General features: G+C 38.6%; 1 protein-coding gene across 6 annotated transcripts in view; it reads left to right on the forward strand.

The window, feature by feature from the left end:
* Window positions 1–22,834, forward strand: part of LOC127427257 (inactive ubiquitin carboxyl-terminal hydrolase 54-like) — a 200,622-nt gene that overhangs the window by 125,983 nt on the left and 51,805 nt on the right. For all 6 annotated transcript variants that reach the window (XM_051674737.1, XM_051674739.1, XM_051674742.1 and 3 more), the window contains 2 exons: window positions 7,004–7,138; window positions 20,717–20,830. In XM_051674737.1, the coding sequence (XP_051530697.1) occupies window positions 7,004–7,138; window positions 20,717–20,830 (249 nt within the window). The remainder of the gene's footprint in view (window positions 1–7,003; window positions 7,139–20,716; window positions 20,831–22,834) is intronic.

Genomic DNA, 22,834 nt, shown 5'->3' on the forward strand with positions numbered 1-22,834 from the left:
AAAAAATGTTTCTTTTTTTGGTGAGCTGTTCCTTTAACTTAAGAATGAGTTTTTGTGGATTGATCCAGAACCATTGAGTCAGTCTCTGAATTAAAAAATTTTCTCCCATCCCTACTTGGCAGTATTGTCATTTTTGTGCTGTGGCAAGCAGGGCGTGGCCGAGCAGCATCTGTGCAGAGTGAGGCCGGAGAGATAAGTTGTGAATGAGTTCCGCCTGTGCGCCACACTGGTCTCGCGTTTCCATGAGGAGCAGCAGGAGTACTTATGGAGAGGAGAGAGAGAGACGGGCTTGCCTGCCCCCGAACACGCCGCCAAACGGTCCTCAGCCAGCTGCACTGCCTCCGTCAGCGACGCCAGGTGATCGCACTGGACCCACTCAGCCGTCCCTTTTGGTCACCGGCTGACAAACTACACCAGCACCACCAGATCGGTATTCTCCTTGACAGCACCTTCCTCCTCCAGTTCCTGGGTTTCGGAACCAATGTGGCAGGCCCTCTGCCTTTCTATGGAAGGAGGAAGTGGGGACCGGGTGGACACTCCAACAAACTTTAATTGTAGCACTTTTCAGTGTACATCAACAAAGACCAACACATGCAAACATAATCGTGCTTTTCAGCACACTAACTACACACATGGCTTGCTTTTCAGCAGTCGCTTCACACAGACACAGTCTCCCTCTCCCGTCCGCCGCTGTCTCCTCTCCTTAAGTACTCCCGCTGCTCCTCACTGGAACGTGAGACAGGTGTGGTGCACAGGTGGAACTCGCTCACCACTTATCTCCCCGGCCTCGCTCTGCCCAGACGCCGCTCGGCCACGCCCTGCTCACCACATATGCCTAAATGTTTTGTTAACACAGAGAGTTGTTGTGCATTATAGGGTCAGTAGTGTGACATCGGGTGGAAAGGGCCCCTTCACTTCCACCTCACGAGGTGTGATACTGCCGTAAGGTTTTTTTTACCTCTACTGAACATCATTCCCCTGAGAATCTGCTGCGATGGGGGCAACACACACACAAAAGCATACAAAATAAATGCAAAGTCACTGTCACTCACAAATGCTGTCGCCTCTATTACGGTGATGTTTCTTTTTATAGAAACTCCAGTGTGAATGTTGTGACACCTCTGTGTTTGTGTGATTTTATGTAGTGCAAACCAGTGATTGAGTTAAACCCAATTACAAACTCATCAGCATGAGATTCCATCCCTCTGTGATTTAAAAACTGAACACGTGGAGTGTTTAATATTAATAATTGTTTGTGCGTCACAAGATGGCTCTCTTCTGTGAGGAATATCTGTGTTTGTGTTCTCATTGCCCTTGTGAGTTTTGAGCATTGCAGATTATATGTGTCACTGTTGAGGACTGTGAGTGGAGATTAATGTCTCATTTCGCAGGCTATGCCTCAGGGCTCACAGCTGACAACAGAATATCTGGTGGATTGTCTGTGTGTGTGTGTGTGTGTGTATGCATATGACTGGACTTGCATGTCTGGAGTTCCATGTCCTTATATATACGAACTGAGAACAAAAGTCAGTCCGCTCTCTTGGTGGCACACTCTTCAAAATTCACATATAGGATGTGCAAAACTACATGTAATTGACTAGTCGGTGGGATGCCTAAACGACTAGTTGACAAATTGGTCTTATAGAAACCCTGTAAAATTAGGCTGATTTTGGGGTCACCTGACCCTGATTGGAAATGTTTCTTAGGGATGGTTTGGTAACACTTTACATTAATGTTCTCTTTGTTAAGTGTTTATAAAGCGGTTAATTAATGATTAATTAGCCATTTATAAATGCATTATAAATCATTTAAACTACATGAATATAAAGGGCCACTTTCATGCGATACAGATACTTGCCAAATAGTGAGCATTATAACAATTTATAACTACAACATGTTATATAAATGCCATTAATTACCAATGAAAATGTACTTTAATGTAAAATTGACACATATGAAGCATTTATATATATATATATATATATATATATATATATATATATATATATATATATATAAACAAAAAAGTTATGTATAGTTTAATGGTCATTAGGCTTCATTATATGATACACTGTATGCTGTTAATTAGCATTTGCATTTGAAGACTTAAGGTAACTAGGACTAGGTAAGTTGACATCAATGTGACACGAAAAGTGACAACACAAAAAAGTCAAGAATGAATATAAACACAAAGCGGATTGCAATAAAATGACTTAATCCCTTAATCCCCTTATAACTGCATATCAATTATTTCTTATGCATTTGTAAATGACTTATAAATCACTAATAAACCCCTTTATAAACCCTAAAGGGGTCATGTCATGAGGAATAAAATTTTCCTTGATATTTTGACATATAAGAGGTCATTCTACTATAAAAACATACTGTAAATTTCAGAACTCAAAACTTAATCCCCAATGCAATAAAGCATTTATTGAAACCAAGCTGCAAAAATGTCTCGTTCTGTACTTCCGTGTCTTTCCTACGTCACTAGGTGGCCCATTAATTCATGACCACCTTTACGGCAACAACATCATCATCTACACCCTTTGCCCTGCCCACTGCTGCTCACTTCATAAGCATAGAGAGAGCAGGACAGACCAGCCTAGTACTGCCTGCTAACTTTTCCTGAACACCAAAGGGGACCTATCTGAACTATATTTAATTATTTTTGTATATAAACATGCATTAGACAGAAGTCTTTGACCATTTTTTTGACCGTTGTCAAGTTACAACTCTGAGAAGGATTCTGTTTAATTCAGCTGCTCTGCCTCTTGATGTTTTGTGCAAAATTACACCTCCTGGATGCATTCTTGCGCCCATAAGCAATATTTTTAATTGTTGGTGTATGTACACATTCACTAGATAGTTGTCTTTGACCGCTTTGATGCGTTTCCAGCGATGTCCGCCTCAGTGCAGGCGAAACTATATGTGTGTCCGTCACCATGCTTTTGACTATGTATGTGCGTCTTGTGGCGGTGTCTTCAGTGTTTTTCAGTGTGGATTGTACGTTTTTTGGGATCGTATCATCATGGATTGCTTGTGAACCAGTCATAATATGATTCAAGCTTTGCAAAGGAACTGTTGTTGAACACTATTGAACCCGATCACAAAACCGTGAATAAACAGTTTCATTTATGAATATTTCAAATGTCATGACTGTTTGTTTATGGTGCTTGAGTGAACAGTTTAATATATTCAAATGCAATGTGTTGGATGTGTGTTATGTGTAAACCCTGAAATTTAGTTTTATAATTTCTGGAGTGTGTAATGTTGGTTCATTTTCTTCTGATTGAGTTTCAAATACTGCTGTATTCGAGGCACTGGACGATGTTAGCCAATCATAACAGTGGACATTTACATTGAAGTTTAAAGGAGACGCTTAGTTCAAAACGAGCATTTCAGACAGAGGGCCAGAGACATGGTTGAAAATGATAATATATTACTAAATTATGGCTGTTTTGGTGCAAAAAAAAATCTTTACTAACATTATCAGTGGACCTTGAGAAGATAATAAAATAAAAAGAAATGTAAGGAAAAAAATCATGTAAAATGTTACCGAACTTTTGCATGAGAGAACACGTTTACATACTCGTGCATGCAAGTTTGGAACGATCCTGTAGCATGGCTACCATGACTGGTATCCCCTTTAAGTGCCCTGTGAAGGCATCAATTACAGTAAGCTATTTGTAACACAGACATACTGGGACATTTTTCTAGATTCCTACTCTTGAAAGAGACAGACTGTAAATTTTAAATGCTTATATGTTCTGAAAGTGATTTTGTCAACATTTAGAAGTTAACTAGCATATATATGTCATGTCAAATCATTTTTATTTGTACTGTGCTTTTCACAACACACATCGTTTCAAACCAGCTTTACATAATATCATGCTTTAACAGAAAATTAAACTGTAATATCTATAAATTCTTAGAGTCATCATTGTGCAGTTTTATAAAAATATAATTGTAAATTGTGATTAAAAATAAATAATAAAGTAAATTAGTAAATAATAATTGTATTTAGAACCCCAGTGAGCAAGCCAAAGAAGACTGTGGCAAGGAACACAAAACTCCATAAGATGTTGGTTAATGGAGAAAAATAACCTTGGGAAAAAACCAGGCTCACTGTGGGGGCCAGTTCCCCTCTGGCTAAACAGCATGAATATAATGGCAATATTAGTTTTTTGTGTGTAGTGCAAGTCATGGTATAAAATTAGTAAACTAAGTGTTAAGGGACAGTGCTTAAACATCAAGATTTTGTACGAACTATAAGATTAATGACTAATGTCTTTGAAGTTCATCCTGGATTAACTGCAGAAGTTCACATAGATTCATTGTCCTTTGTTATTTGGCTGATGCATTTTATGGTGCTATGTAAAGCTTTAGACCTGAACTAAAAGCAACAAAACTTGAATTCCTTAAGATTCCAATGTCAGATTTTGTTGTGAGTGTATGTGTTTGTAGGTTTTTGTGGGTGTGTACTACTATCTCACTTGTGCTGAGGAGAGCAGAACAGAACTGCAGTTAGGTTGGGCACTGATTACCAGAGTGATATATTTGCGACGTATACGCACCAGACTTCCATTTGGCCCTTATCTATCCTGAGAATTTCATCATCCCAGAGAAATAGGAAGGAAAATAGAGAAGGAAGAGGACATTAAAATATGTCTATAGGTGAAAAGGACTCCAGGCTCTTAACTGGGCGGAGCAGTGTGTGATTAGAGCGGGGGAAATGATGCAGTGGCTGAATTTTCAACTCATCGTGTTTCCTCAGTGGGGTACATAACCATCTACCTCTGTCCCTCCCACTCTTTCTCTTTTGCACTCCCCCCCATCCTCTCTCTCCTTGGCGCAGTGCTGTCAGAACACCGCATTACCTGTGCTAGCGCCACCGGCCCATCCTGCTCAGGGGAAAACCCCCAATCCCACCTCGATACGGGGGCTACCTTGGATATATGCCGATTTCATATACAATGGTTTTGAAACTGCAGTGTATGTCTGCGGTGAATATTTGTCTTTAGTGTTGCTAACATCATGAGTTTTGCCCGAGCCCATTTGTTGTGCTTATCAGGATGTCCTCTGGTAAGAATGCATTGTGTTGCAGTCATTGTTTATTGGGTTCAATAACAGCGCCAATGCTGATGGACAGCAGAATGGATTTCACCACAGGCTTTTAGAACTCTGCGTTTGTTTAAATGTTCTCTGTTAATGAGCTCAGTATCTCAGTGAGAGATTTTTCATGTGAGTGCTACAGGGAAGAGCTTGTCTTGTCTAACGAGTACATTGAGACTCTGCTTTACAAAATTGTACAGTATCATATTTGGGCATCAGAGGAACGTTCACTGTGTTTCAAAACGTAGTGTGTTGCCTACCTCTTTGCAATGCAAAGCTGGCACAGAAGCTGCATCTGAAGTGGCATTTAGGTGTATTTACACAGACTGTTTAATGCTGCACAAAGGTGGCATAAATGCATTTACACACCTACAATTCTATAATGTTATGAGATTCATTTTTTAAATGGAAAATTATGAATATAGAAATATGAAATGAATAAACATAAAATTATACTTTGAAATATGAAACTGATGTATGCAAGTATGAATGTTTGCCATGTCTAGTGAGTTGCCTACTTAGATGATATTTTTTTGGAACATTCACTGTGTTTCTAAACTTTTAACTAGACAGCATTTTGGGGCATCACAGGCACATTCGAACAGTCATTTTAAAAACTTATGGAGCTCCCTACCTAGAAAGGTATTTTTTGGAATCACTGGATATGTAGAAATGTTCACTGTGTTTCAAAACCTAGTGAGCTAGATAGCATTTTCAGTCATCACAGGCACGTTTCACAAGCTCTGTTTCAAAACCCATTGAACTGCATAGCAACGGAACATTTTTGGGAATTATTAGACACATTCAGAATAAGGGGATTGCCAGGGTGGTCAACTAATTGACTAGTTGTCCAACAACCGAGTAGTCGGCTAGTGGGGTCGACTACAAACATTCCTATTTTTAGGGGTGGTGGTTTCAATTCTCTAATTAAGAGATGACGAGAGACAAAATTCTCAGAGAGTGTTTTTGCATGATAATAGCTTGCCATGCTTAACAGTGAATAAGAGTCAGCATGGTAAGTTCCTCTGCAAGATGTTTAATCTTTGTAATGCTTTAGATTTAGTCCTTTTAGGCACTGCTGTTACAGCCTTCAAAGCACCACATCAACAATACATTTCAAGATGATCACTGTCGGACATGAAATCCTCTGCTGTGAGTAATGTTCCCATATTTGTGAGGTGCTATGGAGAGGTTAAAGTCTTTTGCTGATTCTGTCCAACACTGCTTAAATAAATAGTTGCAAAAAAAAAAAAAATTTTTAAACTGCTGTGTAAACTGTGTTTGAATGCGCAGCGAGGATTGCGTGAGCATTCCAGTTCCGTTGATGCGTGTCATTCTGCATTCAGGATGCACATAAATGGTGTTGTGCCGTTCTGTATTGGAGTCTTTCTTATTTATTAATTTTCGTACTTTGATAGTTTTGTGCAATAATATGTTAGAAGTATTTAGCCTATTTATTTGTTGAATAACTTTTAGTTACCATGTTGAAGTGCTGCACTTAGTGTCCACATTCCTCTGAAATGCGTCTGATCTGGGTCACGTGAACATAACAGAGCCTAATTATACTTTTATGGGTTCCTTAACACCAACTAGTCAACTAGTCGTTCAGACAACCCACTGACTAATCGATTATTAAAAATCGGTAGTTTTGCCCATCTCTAAATCAGATTCAGCCAGTGTTTTTGTTGTATGATTTGTACTAACAGATAGAACTTGTGGTAAATCAGCAAATTTGTGACTGGTTATTTAGTAGTGTATCTTTGCATGTGGGAGCTCTCTTCTCCTCGTGGTTATTCTTTAGACCGTGAGTGTGCAGACTGACAAAAGCTATTGTGTGCGCTGCTGTGACTGTCACTTTTTTATTTTGGGCTGCTATTTGTGTTTTCAGAGCATCTTCGCCCAGTTCCAGTTCAGCAGTGAGAAGGTGCTCCCATCGGACGCTCTGCGCAGCGCTCTGGCCAAAACCTTCCAAGACGAGCAGCGCTTCCAGCTAGGCATCATGGACGATGCGGCCGAATGTTTCGTAAGACTTTTTTTAAATGTATTCTTATCTCACCATTTTCATGTTTTCCCCTCATAAGTTACTTTTCTGTTTTTGCTGACAGTATGATAAGCTCTACCTGTCTGATCTCCTCTCTGCCTCTCTCTCTATCTCTCTCCTTTGGTCTCTGTTTCTCTGCTCTTCAGGCATTTCCTCCTCCTACCTCTCCTCAACCCTCGTTTCGTCTCATTCTCCTTGCATCACCTCTCTTTTTCCTCACCTCTGTTGGATTTTGTCAGCCTTGATCTTAGATTCTAGAGATGTTATGTGTTTCATCTCAAGCTGCTGCTAGTGCATGTCCTTAGGTAGTTTGAAGAGTGATAGAAATAGAAACATGAAGTCTCAGCTACGCAGGAAAAATTGCTTTGGAGAGAGTATGGAGACAGCTGAGGTTTGACAACTTCTTGTAATATTCATAAATTACTCTGTACACAGAAAAAGATGCGTTTCAGTTACAGTATTTCTCTGACAGGACATGGTGATGTATTTTTGATAAGTGTACTTGTTTCAAAATATCTTGCTAATAGCATTCTCTCAGATATTAATGAGACTTTACATCAAACAGATGCTGTGAGCAGATTATAGAGGTTGATCTATATTTAACTGGAAAGTGATGGATAGTTTTATATCTTTTTTTTTTTTTTTTGGAAGATAAAATTATGCATTGCTTTTTTGTCTACCATGTAGCATGATAAAAAAAAAAATCTCCTGTTGTGTTTTGTTACCTTTCTTTAGCTCTGTTCAAAAACTGACATGAAGGCCATGGCAAGAAGCAAAATAACATGCTGCCTTATAAGCAGGGTTGGGAGGGTTACTTTTGAAATGTATTCCACTACAGATTACAGAATACATCTGTAAAATGTAATATGTAATGTATTCTGTTAGATTACTCAAGGTCAGTAACGTATTCTAAATACTTTGGATTACTTCTTCAGCACTTCTTCAGATTTTTTTCACTTGTTTTGACAATAAAAACTCTGCCAGTACAGTAAGACAAAATGCACAAGTTAAAAATACATTCTCTGAAAAACCTAAATATCTTATGCAGTGTTGTTTCTAAAACAAGATAAATCAAACTGATCTTGTTTGAAAGATTTTTAGATATTTTTACAGGAAAACAATACAAAAATTATTATCAAGAATACGATTTTTGCCCTAAGATCAAAGGTCTTACTAGAAAAAAAAGAAATTATGATCCAACGTGAATTTTCTTGATAAAAAATAAGATTGTGCCTGGTAACGTGCATGTAAAATGGCTAGAAATAGCATTTTAGCTTAGCGTAAAGCTGACAATTTACACAAGGTTTATTTCTATTTCATCTGCTCCAAACTTACTTCAAACTTACTTCTCTGTCTGCTCGTATGAATGTAACACATCATAAGAAAGTGTTTCACCGCTGTTCAAATGCACTTTGGATCACATCATTTATATGTATAAATGTTTTCCATCTGAAAGGACTAAATATTAAATGAAACAAATGACAATAAAATGCAAAGTAATCTCTTCAGTAATCAAAATACTTTTTGAATGTAATTATTTAAATTGTAACTGTAGTGGAATACAGTTACTAATATTTTGAATTTTAAATGCATAATCCCGTTAAATGTATTCCGTTACTCCCCAACCCTGCTTATAAAATACCTTGTTTTACCTTCTATTCTTCACAGATCCAATCAATCCAAGAATGCATTGTAACAAATCTCAGTGAAAATGTATATTTAAGATGGCAAATGGCTGAAGTGAAGTGTGCAAAAATAATCTTTGTTCTCAAACAGACTTGCGATTACCCCTTTGTCTTCCGCCTCAAACTCAACACCATTGGTCGAGTCCATGTTGTTGTGTCGGGCTGGAGGGGTTGCTCAAAACAAACAGAGCAACTTTCATAGTTCTACAGAAACACAGTGTTTACAGGTTTTTTTTTTTTTTTGAAAATTAACCTACGAATGGCTTACTTATAGTTGTCTTTGCAGATTAAGTTAGCATTGTAAACAGCATTTAAACTGAAAACATTACACACTTTAGCTTTAATATTTTTATTCAGTAATGAAAAGTATTGGTAATGTAGTTACATTCCAATTAAAAATGGTCTATTTTACTCCATTTTACAATATTTTTGTGTACTGTTTTTTTGTGCTTATTAGTATCACGTTATTAGCATAGCCATATGCACACATGAGGCTGGAATCATCTTTGAGTGGTATATTTGAGTCTCTTGTGTGCTTCATGCAAGGAACGGACCATTAACGGTAGGGGTGAAATATTTGGACAAAAAATCAAAATAATAATTGCATTATTTTAAAACATTACAATTGCGGTTTGAACTGCGAATAAACATTTTAAAAAACATAGTACGTGTGAACATAAGCGTTACGAGAAATCGTAGCCCTTGCGGTTTGATAATAGCACATATGTCATATCTACTGTAGGCTCAAGATCTATACCTTTTTCATGCATTCATAATCAGAAAACTTTCCCCATGATTATCTATCTATATCTGCATTTTTCAGATATAAATAGGGCTACTCGTTGCACAATAGTCTTTGTCTCTTCAAACATATTTCTAAACACAACTTTGGTAAAGTGTGAGTGGCAAGGTAACTTAAAGTGATAGTTCACTTAAAAATGAAAATTTTCTCATCATTTACTCACCCTCATGCAGAGGTGGGTAGTAACGTGCTACATTTACTCGAAGTTACTTGAGTAACTTTTTGGGAACAAAAATTGACTTTTAGAGTAGGTTTAAAAGTGGGTACTTTTTTACTCTCACTCAAGTAAATTTCTAATGAATTTTTTTTACTTTTACTTCTTTACAATGGGTGACATTACTGTCATTACATTACTGGGTTTAATTTTAATTAATGTGTAATTTATTGAGAGATTATTGAATGGGACTTTTACGAGAGCGGAAGTTCACACAGCTGCACGTACTGAGCCAATGTCACAGACTGTCACTCAATCACTGCTGCAGCATCAAACTCTTCAATGTGAAACACTTTCTTCACTTCGCACAGTGCAAAAAGAATAGTTTCGTCATGCAATGCCTTCATTTTACACAAAGACAAGCTGATATTTCAAGATTAAAATCACAGCTCCAACTTAAGGCAGCACGCTGAGGTAAATTTTGGCTCTAATCCTAACGCGGGCTTTTCTGTGTAATGAGATGGTCATTTTCAGGGTGATAATGTAACTGGGCTCTTATGACATCAGTTTTTAAGTGTACATTTTTAAATCAGTGCAGCAATATATCAGTGCGCTTTGTCCCGCGTCCCACATGTAATAAGCAGTATTTATGCATTTACTCCGCGCCCTCGTGGGGGTACTGGAAACTATCGCAGCTACTTCAGGCAGATTAACTGTATAAATCCATGTAAACATCCAAGTTAAGTGTAAATCACTGCCATTCGCGTGATCGACAACTGGAGTGCGAACAGACAGCATTTCTGCGCGTGCACAGCGAGGTGCATGGGACGCGTGCATGTAAGATATGCGGGCGCGAGGCAATTGTATGGCGAAGAGAGTGGCTGTGTCCTCAATCGTTCACTCATTCACTACTTCCTATATAGTGAATGGCAGTTAGTGCACTATGTCTTAGCAGTAAGTGAACAAAATGAGAGAATTCTGACGTGAGTGTCGGAGCTCTGGGCTGTCGCAGAAACAACGTCACATATGAAATTTTAAAATACTTGGGCCTTACTTGTTATTCTTATTAAATAATATATTAATACAATAAATCTTCATTCTGTTTGTCATTTTTATATATACTGTGTGTTAATATAAAGAGTAAGCACATTTTATCAAATAAAGAGTACATTTTAAAATCTATCTGTATGTTTTGTCTCTCTATATGTTATTATGTTATTTTAATCAAGTAATGATTTGTCAAAAAGTAATTTACTACATTCAGCATGAAATAAAACATTGCAGTAGTGAAAGAATCAGTAAACTCCCAGCTCATACGTCTTTCCCATGGTGGATTGTGGAAAATTAACCATTGTCAAGTGTACATCAAATGTACACTTGAAATTAGAGTACATTGTGGGTAAGAATGAGTGAACAAAAGTAGGGAACGAGTGGCTCACTCAGAATTCAGACACTCCTACAAAATAGCGGACACTCGAAATAGTGCACTATATAGTGGATAGGGGGCGGTTTCAGATACAGTGAGTGTTCTGCGACCGGCTGCGTACTCTGCATTTAGAGAACGGTGGTACTGCTGTACAGAACTAATGATCTAAATACTGGAACTACACTGAAATAAGAATCCACACTGGACTTTAAAAGCTATGAAATAGCGAAAGAAGGCATTAATAAAGCATGATCTTGCTTTGGTTTATATTTCAGCATGATATATAATGTCCTTGTGGTACATTTTCACTGTAATAATTACTAGAAATGTTTCCAAACCTCTCTTATTGACGAATTCATCCAGATCTGACAAGAGCCCTTAAAGGGATAGTTCACCCAAAAATGAAAATTCTCTCATCATTTACTCACCCTCATGCCATCCCAGATGTGTATGACTTTCTTTCATCTGCTGAACTCAAGTGAAGATTTTTAGAAGAACTTCTCAGCTCTGTAGGTCCATACAATGCAAGTGAATGGGTGGCAACATTTTAAAGCTAAACAAACAAACATAAGTCAGCATAAAAGTAATCCATAAGACTCTAGTGGTTAAATCAGTATCTTCAGAAGTGATGTGACAGGTGTGGGTGAGAAACAGGGGGTGATATGCAGAGAAGAATGTGAATCACCAAAAACACAAGAAGAAGAATGTGAAGGTGATCTGTTTCTCTGTTTCTCATCCATGGAGTCTTATGGATTACTTTTATGCTGCCTTTATGTGCTTTTTGAAGCATCAAAATTTTGGCCTACAGAGCTAAAATATTCTTTTAAAAATCTGAATTTGTGTTCTGCAGTAGAAAGGAAGTCATACACATCTGGGATGGCATGAGGGTGAGTAAATGATGAGAGAATTTTCATTTTTGGGTAAACTAGCTCTTTAAAGTGATAGCTCAGCCATAATTTAATATTCTGTCATCATTTCTCTACCCTCATGTTATTCCAAACCAGTGTGACGCTTTGTATTATTTGGAACACAAAATATGTTAGACAGAATATTAGGGACTGACAGTCTCAGTCACCATTCACTTTCAAAAAAAAGAAAAAAGTCATATGGGTTTGGAACAACATGATGGTGAATGATGACAGAATTTCCATTAATAATAATAATAATTCTGTAATACATGTTCAATGTGTATTATATAATGGAATATAGGGGAGTAAACATCTATTATATCATTTGTGAAAGTAACGATTTACTCACTGCTTGAGTACTCTTTTAATTGGATACTTTCTTACTCTTACTCAAGTAATTATTTATGTTAGTATTTTTATTTCTAAATTAGTAATTATTTTTATGAAGTAATTGTACTTTTACTTGAGTATAGTTTTTGGCTACTCTACCCACCTCTGCCCTCATGCCATCCCAGATGTGTATGACTTTCTTCTGCTAAACACAAAGATTTTTAGAAGAATATCTCAGCTCTGTAGGTCCATACAATGCACGTGAATGGGTGTCAAACTTCTGATGCTCCAGAAAGCACATAAAGGCATCATAAAAGTAATCCATATGACTCCAGTGTTTTAATCCATATCTTCAGATGTTTTATGATAGGTGTGGGTGAGAAACAGATCAATATTTAAGTCATTTTTTTCTAGAACAACTTCTTCCTGCACAGTAGGGGGCGATATGCATGAAGAATGTGAATCATCAAAAACACAAGAAGAAGAATGTGAAAGTTAAATTGGAGATTGACTGAGCAAGGAGGAGAATGTATAGTAAAAAAGGACATAAACATTTATCTGTTTCTCACCCACACCTATCATATCGCTTCTGAAGACATTGATTTAACTACTTGAGATTTATGGATTACTTTTATGCTGATTTATGTGATTTTTGGAGCTTCAAAATGTTGGCACTCATTCACTTGCATTGTATGGACCAAAAGAGCTGAGCATTTTTTCTAAAAATCTTAATTGGAGTTAAGCAGATGAAATTAAGTCATACACATCTGAGATGGCATAAGGGTGAGCAAATTATGAGAGAGTTTTCATTTTTGTGTGAACTATTCCTTTAAAGGGGGTTGCACACCTGATGTGTCTGGCGGACGACACAGTGCTATCTAAAACTCGAAACAATTGTTTTCTATGAAGGCATGCATTATGGCTGATGTTAATATCTCAATGCCTACAAAACATATTGAGAAAATAACGAGCCGATCAATAATCGATGTATCAATATTTTAAGACAATATTGTGATTTCGATATTATGTCAATTAAACATTCAGCCCTAGTTAATATAGTTTCTGCAAATTAAGGCTTTTTAAAGTTAAGAGTCACTTATGAGGTTTCATTTAAGCTGCCTTAGAGGGGATTCACACAGGACGTGTTCTTGCATTCAAAAACAGCAAGATGGAGTGAATGGATTGGAACAAAACGCCTCAAGACATGTTTTTAAATGTTTTACTATTTTTAAATTGGCACAGTGTCTTAAAAATGCAACACTCATCTGGCACGTGTACTGTACGACTGGCAATTAAAAAATAACAGATGGAACACAAGAGCACCTTCTGTGTGCACAACCTCTTGTAAGGCAGTTGCTTAATGTATGTAGACAGTGAGGCAACTCACTAGGTTATGGAACAGAGTTGTTGTCTCTAAGTGGGTGCGTAGATTTATGGCTGTAGAAGTCATAGGCTGTATAGGCATATGGCCATAGGAGTTGGCAGGTATATTGACTGGCCCTGCTGTTGCTGGAGATGAGCTTGGAATGGATCATTTGGGATGTGGAAGCTTTTTATAAGGTCTTCCCTTACTCCCCAACCCACTCCTCTGATCCCCAGACCTGATTAAGCACCATAGAATGCGCTTATCTCACATTTATACCCACACACTTTGTGAGCATCAATACAGATAATTGCTTTTAAGCAAATAAGCAATTGAACGATCATTCACAGGCGAGCAGCTGAGCTGTCCAATCAAGATAGCTTGCAGAGAGTCCCTCTGATTGGCTCCATCTTAAATACCCATTTATATGCAGCCCGTACTGTCTATGTTAGGAATTTTCTGCCATAGATTTGCGAATGCAGCTGTGCTTACTCATAAGGTCACAAAAGATAGCATCATCAGAGTGTTATTTAGTTTAATTAGCACCTCGTCTGCAGTTCAGTAACAAAGGACCATTTCGGTCTCGGGCTCATTATTTTTAACAAAGGATCTGTTGAATGGAGCTGCCATGATTTCTCCATTTGTTTGACTGCCGCATTTATGAGGCAGTGGCGAGCACGGTGCCAAACCACTCGTCATGCCATCCCTCTCCACTTTTAGATGCCGACCCCTCTCCTCACATGCACCAGACGACAGGCGGCACATTAGTGGAATGCCAACACTTCATTTCTGCCTCTCTCCGCTCCACATCTGCACCCCTGCATAAATAACTGATTTATTATCCGAACAGGAAATGAGACGCTCCATACACTAATGATTTGTTGTGTGATACTCAATGAGAAGTGTCTAACAGCGAGAGTGAGATGTGATATTTCTCTATTAGGGTGAGAGATTATTTTGAATGCAGTTTGTGTGAGAGAGCAATGTGTGGATGTCTGTGTAGCAGAGCCTAGTGAACTCAGAGTAGGCCTAGTAATATGCATTATTATCAGCTTAATTAAATGAACTATTTTCTATGGCCGATGAATTTAAAATAATGTACAAGGCATAAATATTTATTACTGTCCATGATGTTAATAAATATTCTAGTCCGTCTTTTCAATACAATGTTAGTTGATAGAGATCATCTTAAAGTTTAAAGTAGTCCATGTGACTTATGAGTCATATTTCAAGTCTTCTGACAGCATATAGTAGGTTTTGGTGAAAAACAACCTGAAATTTATGTCATTTTAAAGGAATGGTTCACCCAAAAATTATAATTCTCTCATTATTTACTCACCCTTATGCCATCCCACATGTGTGTGACTTTCTTTCTTCAGCAGAGCACAAATTAAGATTTTTAGAAGAATTTCTCAGCTCTTTTGGTCCTTACAATGTAAGTGAATGTGCGCCAAAATTATGAAGCTCCAAAAATCACACAAGTCAGCATAAAAGTAATCCATATGACTCCAGTGGTTAAATTAATGTCTCTCAAGCGACTTGATAGGTGTTGGTGAGAAACATCAATAATAAAGTCCAGTTTACTTTATTTTCCCTGCTCAGTCAGTCTCCACTTTAACTTTCACATTCTTCTTCTTGTGTTTTTGGTGATTCACATTCTTCTGGATATCGCCCCCTACTGTGCAGGGAGAAGAATTTCAAGCAAAAATGGACTTAAATATTGATCTGTTTCTCACCCACACCTATCATATCACTTCAGAAGATATGGATCTAACCCTCTGGGGTCGACGGACGCGCTGGCGCGTCCTGCTGGATTTTTTCCTCATAACAGCGGAAACAACTTAAAATACTCCGTCATTTTTGGGCATACAGCTAAATGTAAGACATCATTAGAGACTATAAAGGGTCTACTTTTATTTGTGTACACTCACAATAACAACAAAACCTTGTGCTTTTGTAAAATAAAGAAAATAAACAGGGTGCGCTTTCAGCCGTCTCTGTCTCCGCGAGCATCTTTCTGAAACACGTCACAAAAATGAACTGAAACTCCACGAATATTTATCACACAAACATGAAACATATGTCTAAAGAAAGCTTAAAATGTCTACTTTTAAATAAAATAAATTTAAAACAAAAATTCTCCTGCAATGTAATCTGTATGAAACAAAGCGATGTACAGTTTCTCCTGGCTCAGCTAATTATCCATAATGTGATCACACCCACCAGCAGAGCGCGCTATTTATACGGTAATATGCTGAGACGATCTATGCAAATGGTAAATGCCCCCAACAATACCTTAAAAAAACAGTTAAAAAAAGTTCATTCACTTTTCTGTACATTTGGAAGATGGCACGCTACACAGGTGAGGAAGCACTTGGATAGTGACGAAGAGTTCACATTTTCCTCAGAAGAAGAGCGGGAATCCGACGAAGAACGTTTGCATTTTGAAGAGCGAATTGATCCAGCTGAGAATACAATTTTGGATGAGTAAGTCATTTAGTTTTACTTACATATTAGTTGACATGCTATTTTATATAAACGTACATATTTTACTAGTTTGACTATTTCCAGACTTGCCAGCCAGGATTCAGAATATTGAAATTTGAAATATGTCCTAATAGGCAAGTTTTAGTTACATTTAAATGTTGTTTTGGCTAAAGCAGGTATTTAAATTGTAAGCTGTATGATATAAATATGATATGTAATATGATATAAAAATAATATGAATGTTTAGATTATATTTTAACTAGTGTTTATGCTGCCTTTTTATCATCAATGAAGCTTGTGCTTGCAAATATCTGTTCGGGTGTAAATGTGTACAATGTGCTGTAAATATGCCCATATTATAAAATCAGCATATTAGAATGATTTCTGAAGGATCATGTGACACTGAAGACTCCAGTAATGATGCTGAAAATTCAGCTTTGATCACAGGAATAAATTGCATTTTACAGTCTATTCAAATAGAAAAGTTATTTTAAATTGTAAAAATATTTCACAATATCACTGTTTTCAAATAAATGCAGCCTTGGTGAGCAGAAGAGACTTCTTTTAAAAACATTATAAAAACTTACATATCTAAAAGCTTTTAAACAGTAGTGTAGGTCTAAATTTTTAAGTCTTTATGTAAAGAAAATGTACTTTTTTTTTAACTTAAACTTGATTTTGTGAATAAGCTACAAACAATACATTCAATCATTAAGTCTCGTCACATTCATTCTCTCTCAGGGGAGGGGTCCTCAGGTGTGAATCACATCAATATTCATGATCATCCACGCCTCCTCGCATATGGCCTTTCTAACACTAAAAGTGTCTTACAAAAGTTAAATGACTATATTGTTTTTTATGAATGAGTGATCAGGATGGTTTTCACATAATGTATGTAGCAAAAACTCTAGGCTACAAGATCCAGTTCTCAAAAGTATTGTGAACAAATGTTTAGTATGTGACATATAGCCTTATTTCAGTGACTTAAAGTGTTTGTTTTTTCAAAAACCAAGCATAAACGTTATTTTCTCAAAAATACAAACATGTATATACATGTTGTTCACATATTATTGTAGCACAGTTTGTGCTGAATACAGTGTTATCAGACTTTAGCCATTCATATGTTTTTAAGCAACTGAAAAAAGCACAAATGTCAAGGCATGTCAAAACTTCTCCAGGGCCCAAAACACCCTCAGACCCCAGAGGGTTAACCACTGAAGTCATATGGATTACTTTTATGATGCCTTTATGTGTTTTTTGGAGCAATTTTTTGGCACCCACTCACTTGCGTTGTATGAACCTGCAGAGCTGAAATATTCTTCTAAAAATCTTCATTCGTGTTCTGCAGAAGAAAGAAAGTCATATACATCTGGGATGGCATGAGGGTGAGTAAATGATGAGAGCATTTTCATTTTTGGGTAAACTATTCCTTTAAGTATGTAAACACAAACACTTCATCAGAGAAGCCACTTAGGTAGAGTACTTGCATGTTTTGGCTTCAAGTTTCATTTGCTCATGTGTCAGATTGTAAAAAAAAAAAAAAAAGACTGTAAGGGTCAGACGTATTGTTCTTGCAAATTAACCCATGCATTTTGTTGCAATGCCAAGTAAAGTTTCCTACCAAAATATCAATTTTATTTACTTGACAAAGCCAAATTTTACTTGCATTTGGCACTTGGCAAGTGTTAATTTTGGATCTTGTTAAATGGGTGTGTTGAAGGCTTGGTCCATGGCTGTTAACGTGATGAAATGAAGAGAAAGGGAGGCTGAGCTAATGGATGGTCTTTTTCACCTTGCTTACTCTTTTCTGTCCCCAATTCACCCTGTATTCCTTTGTCAGGAGCTTACAGTGTGATCGATTGGTTTTAAATTTGTTCAGCCAGGGAATCAAAAGGACTCTTATGAAAAATAGATGTGTTCTTTTCACTTGATCAGATTAAATTGAAGTGAGTGCTGACAAAGAAAAATGAATTCAAGAGCCAGACCACACATCTCTCTCTTCCACATACACTAACACAAACTCACAAAGATGATCTCTCTCTATTTATAAAGGGATAGTTCACCCAAAATGAAAATTCTGTCATAATTTACTCACCCTCATGTTGTTCCAAAGCAATACTGCTTGGAACACAAAATGAGAATTATAGCTGTATTTTTGAGCTTGAGCAGCACTCTTTTTTTATTATTTTCTTTTTTAGATATAATAAAGTAGATGTGGACCAGGGTCTTTTAGAACATTTAGAAGTTCCACATGTTCCAGTTTGTGTGTGGTGAGCATACTGGTACACTATGGCTTCTGTCGCATCATCCAGGTGGATGCTGCACATTGGTGGTTGTTGAGGAAAGTCCCCCGTTCACTATGTAAAGCTCTTTGAATGTAGTGTTAGAAAAGCGTTATAAGGGTTACATTCATTAATTCATTCATTAGATGGTACAACCCATTGAAAGGATTGTACAGTACCTCTATTCCTCTCAGCCTTATTGCGGAAAAAATAAATACAGTATGGTGCCTTGTGGTGATGTGGGCATGGCCAAGCGACATCTGTGGAGAGCGAGGCTGGGAGAGGAAGAACGATAAGGATTGACACCTGTGGGAAATTATCTCTAACAGCTGTTCTGTATTTCAGTGAGAGCTGGAGGGGGATAAAAAGGGTGTCCAGACTGCCGGAGGGGTGAGAGAGTGACACACGATGCTGATGGAGTGTGATTCTGTTTGGGCTGAAAAGCCATTTGTTTGTGTGTTGCACTGAAAGAGTGTTGTAAATAAAAGACTCATGTTGGATTGTTCAGAGTGTTAAAGAACCTTGTCACAGGCCTATTCTGACTAAGGTCTTTACATTAGCTTGGTGTGAGGAGCGGACTTATGATGCCATTAGCTAAAAATCTTGCTGAACAGTCTATATTCTATTATCTATTAATAATTATAATTAGGGATGCTCCGATCAGGATTTTTACAGCCGATACTGATCACCGATCTTCTTGTCACCTGATCGGCTGATATTGATCCCGATACCCATCATTGGCTAAATATAAGCTTTCTGCACAGTCACTATTAATTAAATTTTCCTCTTCCCAGTAAGATCACTTTGCCTAGTTTTTGCTGACAAAAAAAGGCTTATTAAAAATCTTTTTCAATAAGACTTTAAAACAAGTATTGGCTAGCAAAATATTCTCTCTATTAAGATAGATAACCCTATAAAAAAAATTAAGCTTAGTGTCAAACTGAAGACACACTGATAACCCATAGGTGCAATTAAACTTAATGTGACATTTTTGGTTATTGATTCATTGTCATTATTTCATATAATAATTATTATTCCTTATTTTATTTGTATTTTATTTTTGCATTATATTTAATACATTATATTATGGTATTTTAATATTGTATAAAGAATTATTATATTATAAATGCCTTCCCTGCCTTTAAATTTAGTTGGATGATTGTATTAATAGTTCATTTTTCACTTGTTGCTGCTTGAATTTTAATGAGGTGAACACACGCTCTCTCATGAGGGCAAGAGATGAAAGGAGTAAGAAAGAGTGCACATTTCTGGACTCTAAAGGTGCTACTATTATTAATGCCATTTAATCGGGAGATATTTAATAAAGATGTTTGAATTACAACACATTTTTTAACTTTTTTATTACTTTGATGCCTATGCCCGGCGGAGATAGAGAAGCTGCCCCTATGAACGATAATAAGGACTTTCACAGCTCGTGCTGTTTTCCCTTTGCCTTGTCATGTGTGAAACACCACATTAACAGTACAGTACCCATATTTTTCATATTCGTCATTCCTCTCCCACTGCATCATTCTTAACTGCTGAATCAATTTTGTTTTCAATTTCAATTTCATTAATTTATTGCCATGCCAACAAAGTTGTCTGGAATTTTTCGTGGTGAGCTCTATGCCAACTATTCCCCACACTCCGTTATGCCATGACAGTGCTGCTGAAGTCTTTTGTGACAGGAGCAATCGATTTATGCAATCGGCCAAATTACCAATCACCGATCAAGTCATAGGATGTGAATATCAGTCGAAACCAATCAGTGGCCAATCGATTGGAGTATCCCTAATAATAATAAGAGCAGCTTGGACATTTGGCTGTAAATAAATTATTTTGTGTTCAACGGAGGGAAAAGTCATACAGATTTCAGAAGACGTGAGGGTGAGTAAATATAACAGAATTTTCATTTTGGGTGAACTTTTCCTTTAAATACTCACACAAAAACACAACATACTGTATTGCACTGGAATGCACTTCTAACATCTTGTTCCAGAATTGTTTATTAGAGGGAGATCAAAGGACATGTAAACCAATGCACAAACACGCTCAGTTTAGACACACATACGCACGCACACAAACACTGGAAGTGAGCCAGCCTGTCTATGTGTTCTTTCTAGGAGAACCTCCTGATGCGGATCCACTTCCACATCTCGGATGAGACAAAGGAGGACATCTGCACGGCCAAGCACTGCATCCCACATCAGAAATTTGCCATGACACTTTTCGAACAGGTTGGTGGTAGAAAATACATGCACACTGTTATGCTGTGTGTTTTGAACTCAGTGGGGTTGCACCATTGAGGATTAAATAAAGCAGAGTTTATAGCTAATCCAGTTTGTTGATCAAAGTTTTATTTTAATTTAAGTTGTGGTGCACCTCTTAACTTTAAATACTGTTTAACAAATCAAACATAAATATTTTAACCTGTGAGTAACTCCTTCACCTGTGATTAATTTTGTCCATCATGATGGATTCTGAACCTAGCTGTAGATCATTAGTACACAGGGCTGATCAAGCTGTTTGAGAAAATGTCGCAGCAGTGTGTACAATATCACTGGAAAAACGCATTCTAGCGAGCATCCGGCATCAAGATTGGTTTGCGGCGGTAGACCTGAAGGACGTGTGATTCCATGTCTCGATTCTACCTCAACACAGACCCTTCCTGCGGTTTGCATTTGAGGGTCAGGCGTATCAGTAGAAGGTCCTCCCTTTCGGCCTGTCCTTGTCCCATCGCGTCTTCATGACGATCGCAGAGGCAGCCCTTGCCCCGTTAAGAGAAAAGGGCATTCGCATCCTCAACTATCTCGATGATTGGCTAATCCTAGCTCACTCTCGGGATGTGTTGTGTGCACACAGGGACCTGGTGCTCTCGCACCTCAGCCGACTAGGGCTTCGGGTCAACTGGGAAAACAGCAAGCTCCTCCCAGTTCAGAACATCTCTTTTCTCAGCTTGGAGTTGGACTCAGTCTCATTGACGGGGCGCCTCACGATCGATCGCGCACAGTCGGTGCTGACCTGTTTGAAGGCGTTCAGACAGAAGACAGCGGTTCCACTGAAACTGTTTCAGAGGCTCCTGGGGCATATGGCATCCTCAGCGGTGGCCACTCCTCTCAGGTTGATGCATATGAGACCGCTTCAGCACTGGCTTCAGACTCGAGTCCCGAGATGGGCATGGCGCCGCGAGACACATCGCGTGGCCATCACGCTGATCTGTCACCACCTCTTCAGCCCTTGGACCGACCTCACGTTTCTACGGGCAGGCATTCCCCTAGAGCAGGTCTCAGGCGCATCGTGGTTACGACAGACGCCTCCAAAACGGGCTGGGGTGCTGTATGCAATGGGCACGCAGCCGTCGGCTCATGGACGGGCCCGCGGCTATGTTGGCACATCAACTGCCTCGAGTTGCTGGCAATTCTGCTTGCCCTGCGGAGGTTTTGGCCATTAATCCAGGACCGCGCCTCGTTCCCTTATGGCACCTCTCTATAGTTCTTCAGGGTCTACGGAGAGCCCCCTTTGAGCCCCTGCAGTCAGCTGAGCTTAAGGCACTCTCTTTGAAGACTGCCCTCCTGACAGTGCTCACTTCCATCAAGAGGGTAGGAGACCTGCAAGCGTTCTCTGTGAGTGAAACGTGCCTGGAGTTCGGTCCGGGCTACTCTCACGTGATCCTGAGACCCCGACCGGGCTATGTGCCCAAGGTTCCCACGACCCCTTTTAGGGACCAGGTGGTGAACCTGCAACCGCAGCGCCAGGAGGAGGCAGACCCAGCCCTGACGTTGCTTTGTCCGGTGCGCACTTTACGCATCTATTTGGATCGCACACACAGCTTTAGAGTCTCTGAGCAGCTCTTTGTCTGCTTTGGTGGACAGCGGAAAGGAAGCGCTGTCTCCAAGCAGAGGATCGCCCACTGGCTCATTGACACCATAACAATGGCATATCACGCCCAGGACATACCGCCCCCCGGCAGGGCTATGAGCCCATTCTACCAGGGGTGTAGCGGCCTCCTGGGCCTTGACCAGTGGCGCCTCTCTAACAGACATTTGCAGAGCAGCAGGCTGGGCAACACCCAACACCTTTGCGAGGTTCTACAATCTCCGGGTAGAACCGGTTTCATCCTGTGTAGTGGCAGGCACAAGCAGGTAAGTCTGGGACAGCTGGCCGGGTGTATCGCTTGCGCATAGCACCTTTCACCTCCCCTGAGCTGAAGACGTGCGCTGTTGACTCCCAGTAGTGTTCAC

Source organism: Myxocyprinus asiaticus, chromosome 36 (assembly GCF_019703515.2).
Source record: "Myxocyprinus asiaticus isolate MX2 ecotype Aquarium Trade chromosome 36, UBuf_Myxa_2, whole genome shotgun sequence".
NCBI classification, from domain to species: Eukaryota; Metazoa; Chordata; class Actinopteri; order Cypriniformes; family Catostomidae; genus Myxocyprinus; species Myxocyprinus asiaticus.